Here is a 9,150-nt window from a genome sequence, read left to right on the forward strand (position 1 = left end):
GCTGGTGGGACTGACTGCTTCTCCATCCCTGGTTTCCTTTTTTCTTCCCTCCATTTATGAAACTCTCTTTATCTTCACCCACCAGTTTTGTTTTCTCGCTTTTGCCCTGGCGATGGTCTCCCCCATCCTGCTGGGGGAGGGAGGAGGGGATTGTGTAAGGGTTTTGCTGCGAGGGGGTCACCCCAAAAGACAATCACACAGCAAAGGGGTCGGTGCGTGCTTGTGAGGTCACCACTGCCCGAGTAGCCGATGGGCCAAGAGGAGACTCGTGGCATTTGTAGGAGCTTGTGAGGTCACTTGTTCACTCGTACCTGATAAGCGGGGAGAGAGCAAAAGGTTGGATACATGGTGGTCAGGTCACTGATTCCCACGGAACCAACAGGCCTGGGGAAGGACAAAAGCTTGTGTAGGTGTTGGTGAGGTCATTAGTGTCTGATTCCTCCACAGGCCAGGAGAAGGCCCATGGGTTGTGCAGGTTCTTATGAGGTCACTCCCCCCTGAGGAGCTGATAGGTCAGGAGAAGGCCTGTAGATGGTGCAGGTGCTTGTGAGGTCACCGGTGCCTGAGCAGGTGATAGGCCAGGAGGTGGCACATGGCCTGTGAAGCTCCTTTGGATGTCAGTGGTATCTGAACACCCGATAGAGCAGGAGCAGACATGGCAGTTGTAGATGCCAGGAGGTCACCTGTGGGTGAGTGGTGGGTGGGCCAGGAGAAGGCACATGGCTATGTACGAGCTTGGGATTGCACTGGTGCTGGAGCAGCTGTTGGGAAAAGAGCAGGCACACGGCTTGTGTGGGGCTCCTGATGACACCACAATAATGTTTAAACACGACTAAATATGGCTTTTTGGAGGAACCATCATCAGCAGAACCCATGCACAGCACAGAGGAGTGAGCATCTGACTCATGAGCTCAAAGCAGCAGCAGGAGGGTGTGAGGTCACCATCAGTGTCACCCTGTGGGAGTCCACAGCTGGTCTGAGGAATCAGAGAGAATGGATATTGACCTTCAACAGACAACCGTGTTCCCATAACGAGGCTGGAAAGTCCCAAAGAAGAATCTTGGAAGCGAAACAAGTAACATCTAATTGAAAGTTGGCAAGAAAAATAGTAGATACAGGTAGCACATGGACAGTGTTGTTCAACGAATCATAGTAAAGCTTTAGGCACGTGGACAGAGCGGTTGAGCTGTATATCACCCAAACCTCAATTAACACCATTTCAAAAATTGTATTGGAGAAAATTGGCCTTCAAATCGCACCTGAAAAAATCCAAATCTGGAAATACTGTGAGTGGAAAATTTTAGATGCCACAATTGAACCTCAGCAAGTCAAATTGCAAACAGCAGTTAAAACTTTAAACGATTTGCAAAAGCTACGAGGAACAATCATTTCGGTTAAACCTTATTTGGGTATTACTAATAAATCCATTATTTGATCTTCTTAAGGGAGACATGGCTTTAACAACACCTCGTACTCTTACGAGTGAAGCACAACAAACTTTGGACAAAATTGAAAAAGCCATTACTCAGAGAAAAGCCCAGAGACGACTCGATGGTCATCCAATGTGTTTGTTTGGTTTTGTTACTCTGTCAGGCATTTGGTCTGATAGCATAATGGGTACCTGTGCTTTCAGATCTTGTGATATTAGAGTGGATTTTTTTATCAACCTAAGAAAACCATATTTATTCCAATTCAGATAATTGCAGGTATCATCATTAAAGGCAGAAAAAGAATAGTACAAATAACTGGAAATGATCCATTAACATTTTTTCTCTATTACAATAGAATATTTAGACTGGTGTTTAGATAACAGTTTTTCATTACAGATTACCCTTGAAGGCTGTGATGATTGTAAACAGAAAAGGAGGAGATATGGGAGAAAGCGTGTACGGATTTGAACTCGATGAGAAAAGACTGTGCCCCTGAATCAGCACGAGCATAAAGGATTCCTTTGTCGTGTGTGCACCAACACAGGCGGCCGATGCCTTGGTGTGCCCAGGATATCAGTAGCAAACGCAGAGCAAGCGGCCGCTGTTCTGAAGGTTGCTAACTGGCTTAAAAGACCTTGGAATCACTAACAGCGCTTGTGGGAATGTAGGAGCTTGTGGCAAAGAGAAATAAGAAGAAAAGGGGTACATCTCCAGCACAGTCATTGCTCTTTATCTCCGTAGTTATGGAAACTCCAGTGGTGGAATTTTATTGGGGTAGCTGTTGACGTAGCTGTTAACGGGGCAGACAGGGATGTTTGTTGGATCATTCGGAAACAATATATAAAAGCATTCAGCTTCTAAAAGAAGGGGTGAGAAAGTTACAAGTAGATGATGGATCAGATTGGTTGAATAGCTTGTTTAAAGGATGGGGACTGTCAGGATGATTGTTATCATTGATAAAAACAGGGTTGTTGACTCTGGTTACTGTTGTAATTGTGTTATTAATGTTGCCTTCTCTGATCAGTTTGTTGCAAAGGGCCCTGCAAGGGACTGTCGGGAAAATTTTTGTAGCACAAATACAAAAAGGGGGAATTGTGGGAGTCCACAGCTGGTCTGAGGACTCAGAGAAAATGGATATTGACCTTGAATAGATACACGTGTTCCCATAACGAGGCTGGAAAGTCTGGAAGAAGAATCTTGGAAGTGAAACAAGTAACATTAATTGGAAAGTTGGCAAGAAAAATAGTAGATACAGGTAGCAAATGGACAGTGTTGTTCAACGAATCATAGTAAAGCTTTAGGCACGTGGACAGAGCGGTTGAGCAAATCACTTTAACAGCTTTAGTATATGAACACAGGCTGATAGATAACAAAAAATATAAAGAGGCCAGTAAAACAATAAGGTTTGGCTTTTGCTCACAAACTTTTGAATGTCGTGTCCATCCCAACAACGACACCTATCTTTCCATATTTGGTTTCTACCGGTATATTTCCTACCTGCATTTCCTTCTCTCTGCACTTGGGGCTTGATTCTCAACACCTTTCTTGTCCTTCAAGGGCCTGGAAATGCCTGCGGGACGTTTGCCACCCACATCTGCCTTTTCCAAGGACCCCAGAACTGCTCTGATTGCTCTGGCACCTTTGAGAGCACATTCAAGGGTCACAGGCAAGGGTGATGCTGCAGGCAGAAACATTTGCACTGAGCCTGTCCAAGGCAGGTGAGATGAATCTCCCTGGACCGGTAGGGTTTTTCCTGGAGGCACACACAGAACTGCCAGGGTTCTGTCAGGAGTCCATGTCTGAGCTGGCCTCGTGGACTCCTTATGTACCCGAAGATGTTCACCCAGTTTTCCCTTTTTACACACAAAGGCAAGAGTCACAGGTTTTCTCTGGACTCTCAGAGAATCAGACGCATCTCAGACCTGTGGTGTATCCCACCACTCTGTACTTGTCTGAGATGCCTCATGTCATGAGGAATGGACACAGGGACCTCAGTTCAAGAAAGCACATCCCAGTACTGCATTCAGGCACTCACTCTTGGGATGTTGACCTCAACATGATGTGAGCTTGAGAAACTTTCTGTCCCACAGACCTTCATGAAATCCAAGGAAGGGCTGTTTGTGTTCTCTCGGGTTCATCTCACCTCATGATTGTGATGTACGTGCTCACATCTCCTCTGAACAGTGTGAACTTCGACTCTGAGCTCCTCATTCCGTGTCCTTCCAGGGAGGGACAAAGAATGTCTCCAAGCTGGAGAGAGAGGGCAGTGCTGGGAATGGTGGTTTTGAGGGGCTACTCTGCGATGATTGTCCTGGGGCAGGTTCTGTGGGTGCTCCAGGGTACATGGGCACAGACCAGACCCTGTCCTGAAGATCTCCCAGAGGAGGCCTGGATGTGAAAGGAAAATACAGCCTTCCCAAACCCATCACACCTGCAATGTTTTCCTTTACACTGGTGTTTTCATCTCTATCTCAGGTTCTTGGACATGCCCTTGGGGAAAACCTGAAAGAAGCCCTAAGCGTTCAGGCTTTGCCCTGAGGAGACGCCCTTGCTTTATAGAAAGGCTGTTGTGGAGGCAGCTCTGTCCCACAAGTGCCCACTGCCTGTCCCTGCCTGCGGGCACAGCACTGCCACGCAGCACCGCTGTGACCAAGCTCAGAGCCCTCAGGCCTTCCAGCAAGGCAAGGGGTGAGGAGGAGAGTGTGGAAGTGGAGGGAGAACAGCTCAGGGAGATCAAGCACTGGTGCCTGGCAGGGCTGCCGTGCTGGGACTCTTTTCCCCTCCACCCATGCCCACAGGAACTGTCCCTGCAGCTCCAAAAAGGCCTTGGGGGAAAGAGATCAGGAAAGAAAAGTCATTGAATATCCCTTTATTTTGTTGAAAAACACAGAGTGCAGCTCCTCATTTACACAGATAATCAGTAAGAAAAGCGAAGAAGACCGTGAATTAAAAACAGAATTACCACATTATCCCAACTAAAGAAAACCACCAGCAACAAAATATACAGAAGCCAGACTGGATGTGCTATGAGTTCCATGAAAATGGCTATGTAGAATATGATGAGCAGTTTATTGCTTCAGAGACCCACCCAGATATCAGTTTCCACACTGCATCCTTGAGCTGCTGGTTCCTCAGGCTGTAGATGAGGGGGTTCAATGCTGGAGGCACTACTGAGTATAGAACTGACACCACAAGGTCCAGGGATGGAGAGGAGATGGAGCGGGGCTTCAGGTAGGCAAACCCTGCAGTGCTGATAAAGAGGGAGACCACAGCCAGGTGAGGGAGGCACATGGAAAAGGCTTTGTGCCGTCTCTGCTCAGAGGGGATCCTCAGCACAGCGCTGAAGATCTGCACATAGGACACCACAATGAAAACAAAACAGCCAAAAACTAAACAGGCACCGAACACACTGATCCCAGCTTCCCTGAGGTAGGAGTGTGAGCAGGAGAGCTTGAGGATCTGAGGGATTTCACAGAAGAACTGTTCCACAGCATTGCCCTGGCAGAGGGGCAGAGAAAATGTATTGGCCGTGTGCAGCAGAGCAGTGAGAAACCCAGCGCCCCAGGCAGCTGCTGCCATGTGGACACAAGCTCTGCTGCCCAGGAGGGTCCCGTAGTGCAGGGGTTTGCAGATGGCAACGTAGCGGTCGTAGGACATAATGGTGAGAAGAGAATACTCTGCTGAAATGAAAAACGCAAACAGAAAGACTTGAGAAACACATCCTGAGTAGGAGATGGTCCTATTGTCCCAGAGGGAATTGGCCATGGATTTTGGTACAGTGGTGGAGATGGATCCCAGGTCAAGAACAGAGAGGTTGAGGAGGAAGAAGTACATGGGGGTGTGGAGGTGGTGGTCACAGGCAATGGTGGTGATGATGAGGCCGTTGCCCAGGAGGGCAGCCAGGTAGATGCCCAGGAAGAGCCAGAAGTGCAAGAGCTGCAGCTCCCGTGTGTGTGCGAATGCCAGGAGGAGGAACTGGGTGATGGAGCTGCTGTTGGACATCTGCTGCCTCTGGGCATGGGGCACTGTGACAGGAGGAAAGGAGAGTGACAAATTAGGGGACACGCCTCTGAGCAAAATCAAAGCCATTTCTCCTTCCCCTCTCCCTGCTGCTCACACACTGTCCCTTTTTTCGCAACCCTTCCTTCAGCTCCGTGCCTGCAGCCCTGCTCGGTGCCGGCTGAATGTGCCGGGAGGAGCAGGGCCTCTGCCCGCTGGCTGCGAGGAGTCAGCCCTGCTCTGCAGCAGGGGGTCATGGGGACGGTGGGGACAGGGGACACTGCTGAGGTTCAGCTTTGTCCTCGGGAACTGCTCCGGGTACAGAAAAGCCTGGCAGCATCTGCGCTAGGCAGTGCTTTTGGCTGTCAGAACTGCTCAGCATCTCTGCTGCACTCCGGGAGAAGAGAGGGAATCCTGCAATGTGAGGGCATTGTCAGTGGCTCAGTGCAGAGGGAGGGGAGCTGCTCTGTCCCTCACTCTTCGTCTCAGCTGCCCTGGGATTGCACCTATCTGACACGGAGGGGGATCACACTCCCATGTTCCTCTGAAAAAACACCAGGCCCAGCTGAGAGCAGAGGGATCTACTTCACACCACTCAGTGCTTCACCCTTTCTTAAAGTGTGAGCACCCCACTTTCAGCCCAGGACACACACGGCTCATTTCTCCCACCCAACAACAGTTTCTCTCTTGCAGCATCTCTGCATTTCTCCATGAGGCTTTCAGGTAACACCAAGATGCTGTGGTAAACATTTGCATAATGGAGGGAAGCTCAGAGCTTGGAAGGAAACCTAAAGGAGAGCCAAATGTCCTCAGGATGGCATTTGATTAGAGGAGATTCAGCTCCTTCCCAGCCCCACTGACTGCATTGCCCACAGCCTCACAGCTCAGAGCAAAGCTGGGACACGGGTTCCCATGGACACAATGGCAGGAAAGGAGCCACCAGGGCAGTGAGTGACTGTACAGCTGCAACTGCCATCCCCAGAGAGCCTGGCAGTGAGAATGAGAGAACAACAGCAAGAACAGAGACAAGGGGAGAAACTGGGAGAAAGAGAGTGAGGGTCTGGCTGCGAGAGGCCAGGGCAGAGGCAGCCGGGCACACAGACAGTGTTCCCCTTCCCCAGCTGTGCTCACCCCCTGCCAGACACCAACCTTGCCGGGCAGTTGCTCTCAGCCCCTGTGCTCTGGAGAGGGCACTGGAGCTGTGGCTGCAGAGGAGGGGGTTCAGCCCTGGAGCCCAGAGCCCTGAGGGCAGAGGCTTTGCTGGGTGGGAGAGGAGGCCAGGGGGCTTGCTCAGAGGAAGGGGCTGCCCTGCAGGGGAGCACACACAGTTGTCTGAGTTCTACATCCCACAACACCATTCTTTTAAGTTTAAGCAGAAAAGGACAGGACAGACGGAGCCTGATGGGTCCAGCAGAGGTGATGCTGATGCTGTCCATGGGCAGAGGAGCAGCTGGAGACACTTCAGGAGGCTCCTATCAGACCTACTGACCCCTCAAGTTCACAGTTCAGGAGTCTCAGTGATTTGTTCAAGCATGACAGCCTCTTGTTCCATTTCTCCCCTGAAATTCCCCAAGTGCAGGGAACTGAAAACACAGAGTCAGGAGAGTTCCTTATCTTTAACATAATTCCTGCCCTAATATTCCCCTTGAAATGTCCTCTTAGAAATATTCTGGGGAGATTTGGAGCTGTGAGCAGCCCTGACTCACACAGCACCTCTTGAAAACAGAAAGACCATCTTCTGATAGGAGTTGCTTCTTCCCCCCATACCTTCTCTCTGTCCCACCATGGGGAACTCCCCGGGCTGGCTGAGCATTATCCTGGTTTTTCTCTCCACTGGAGACACTGCAAGAGCCCTCCTGACAGATCCCACAGGCTGTGCCTGTTCCGGATTTAGGAGTTCCCTCCAGGAACTGCACCTGCACTGTCGTGCACTCGGAGACTCACCTTGAGAAGGGCCGTGAAGATTTCTCTCCAAGTAAAGCCTCCTCTTTCCTCCCACCCCACCCTGCCTTTCCCCTCTCTGTGCCTCCCTCCTCTGCCCTCGCTGCCTGCAGGCAGTGCCCTCAGCCCTGCTGGGCTTTGCAGAGGAGCTGCTCCTGCCCAGAGATGGCTCTTTGTAGCGCTGCCCACTTGCCACCAGCTCCCTCCGTGCCAGGAGCCCAGCCCAGCTCAGCAGCAGAGGAGCAGCCCAAGGCAGCCCTTTCTCTGCCCCCTCGGGGCTCCCTCCAGGTGTCCCTGGGGCTCCAGGGAACTGCTGAGAAACAGCCTGAAGCCATCCCTGATGTTCCCTCTCTCAGCTGGGGAGAGACACTTCTGTCCTGCAGTGTCATTGCTCCTGTTGGAAAAACAGCTGGGAAGGAAAATCAATATTTTTGTCCCACCATTAGATAGGACAACAGGACAGTGACAGGGAATGATCTCATTTCTTCAAGCTGAGATGATCTTTTCCATTGAGTAAATTTAGGCATTTCATCTTGGATCTTTAGGCCTTGGTTTTAAAGACACTCAGCTCTCTTCTGTCCCAGCCACGTCTTTTTGCTAAGCAAAGCCTTCACACACACGGGTTCTGGGCGCTTGGTCACAGGCTTCCTCGTGGCAGGGATGAGGTTGTGGTGCCACAGCTGCAGGGCTTCAACCCCAATGGGCAGCAGTGCCCTCAGCCAGGGGCACAGGCAGGAGGAACTGGAGCCGTTCCTGTGGGACACAGAGCTGGAATATGGTCACAGAGCTCAGCACAGATGGTCTTCAAGGACAACATCCTCCATGCTCAACATGGGTCCAGACCAAGATTCAGTCTCAGCTTGAAAGACTGTTCAAGGGCCCCATGATGAGTGTTTGCTGCTTCAGACCTGTGTGGGCACTGCTGAATTTAGGAAGAGCAGGTGTAGAAAGATCAGAGATCCCCTACGCCCTCTTTGTCCCTGTCTTCCCCAGCAAGTTCTCCCAGGCCACTGTGAATCAGAATTGGACTCTGGAAGACATGGACAGGCGTGGGTGGGGAACAAGTCAGGGATCACTTGAGCAAACACAATCCTTCCCAGCCTGTGGGACAGGAGGGACAGTATTCCAGGGAGCTGAGTGAGCAGGACCATGTCCCAGTGAGGCCACTCTCCATCATTTTCACAAGGCAATGGAGACTCCCTGACCACTGGCACTTCTTCCACTTTGCAGGTCCTTTTCAGAAATGGCCAATGGATGAGCAGGGGAGCTAAAGGCTGTACCCCAGACATTTTCCCCTCGAGTTCTATTTCTGGATATCTGAAAGAGAAGGGGACTGGATTTCCTTTGAGCAGATTGGGTCTCACCATCCTTCTACTACCAAACTCCTCTATGACCTCAATGACTTGGGACCCAACTCTTCTATGGCCCAATACTGCTATGACCTAACTCTTCTAAGATTTTCCTATGACCCGATCCTTGCTGACTGAACTCTCATGCTTCTATGACTTGACTCTCCCATGACCCACATATTTTATGACCCTTCTGAGACCCAAATGTTTTATGGCCTGAGACTTCTGTGACGTAACACCTCTAGGAAACTTTTGTGACTGAATTCTTCTATTACTCCACTATGATCCGTCTCATCTATAACCTGACTCTTCTTTGACCCGACCCTTATATGACCTGACACTTCTGTGACTCGAGACTTATATGACCTTCTATGACTTGACTGTGCTCTGAGTCTTCTAAGACATGACTTTATATGACCCAAGGCTTCTAT

General features: G+C 50.3%; 1 protein-coding gene across 1 annotated transcript; it reads right to left on the reverse strand.

Annotated features, from left to right (window-relative positions):
- Nucleotides 1-4,475: 4,475 nt before the first annotated feature.
- On the reverse strand, nucleotides 4,476-7,769 carry LOC128850889 (olfactory receptor 14A16-like). Its single transcript, XM_054055915.1, has 2 exons — nucleotides 7,564-7,769; nucleotides 4,476-5,455 (listed from the first exon to the last, which is right to left on the reverse strand). The coding sequence occupies exons 1-2, from the start codon at nucleotides 7,757-7,759 to the stop codon at nucleotides 4,476-4,478; spliced, it is 1,176 nt and encodes a 391-aa protein (XP_053911890.1). The 5' UTR covers nucleotides 7,760-7,769.
- Nucleotides 7,770-9,150: the final 1,381 nt, after the last annotated feature.

The sequence above is a fragment of the Cuculus canorus genome, unplaced genomic scaffold (genome assembly GCF_017976375.1).
Source record: "Cuculus canorus isolate bCucCan1 unplaced genomic scaffold, bCucCan1.pri subtelo1, whole genome shotgun sequence".
Lineage (NCBI taxonomy): Eukaryota > Metazoa > Chordata > Aves > Cuculiformes > Cuculidae > Cuculus > Cuculus canorus.

Excerpts from the sequence above, each read along its gene's own strand:
- LOC128850889 (XM_054055915.1), bottom strand. The coding sequence starts at position 7,759 with ATGACACTGCAGGACAGAAGTGTCTCTCCCCAGCTGAGAGAGGGAACA. Across the intron at positions 5,456-7,563 it reads TGGCACGGAGGGAGCTGGTG|TGCCCCATGCCCAGAGGCAG; the intron begins GCAAGTGGGCAG and ends CTCCTGTCACAG.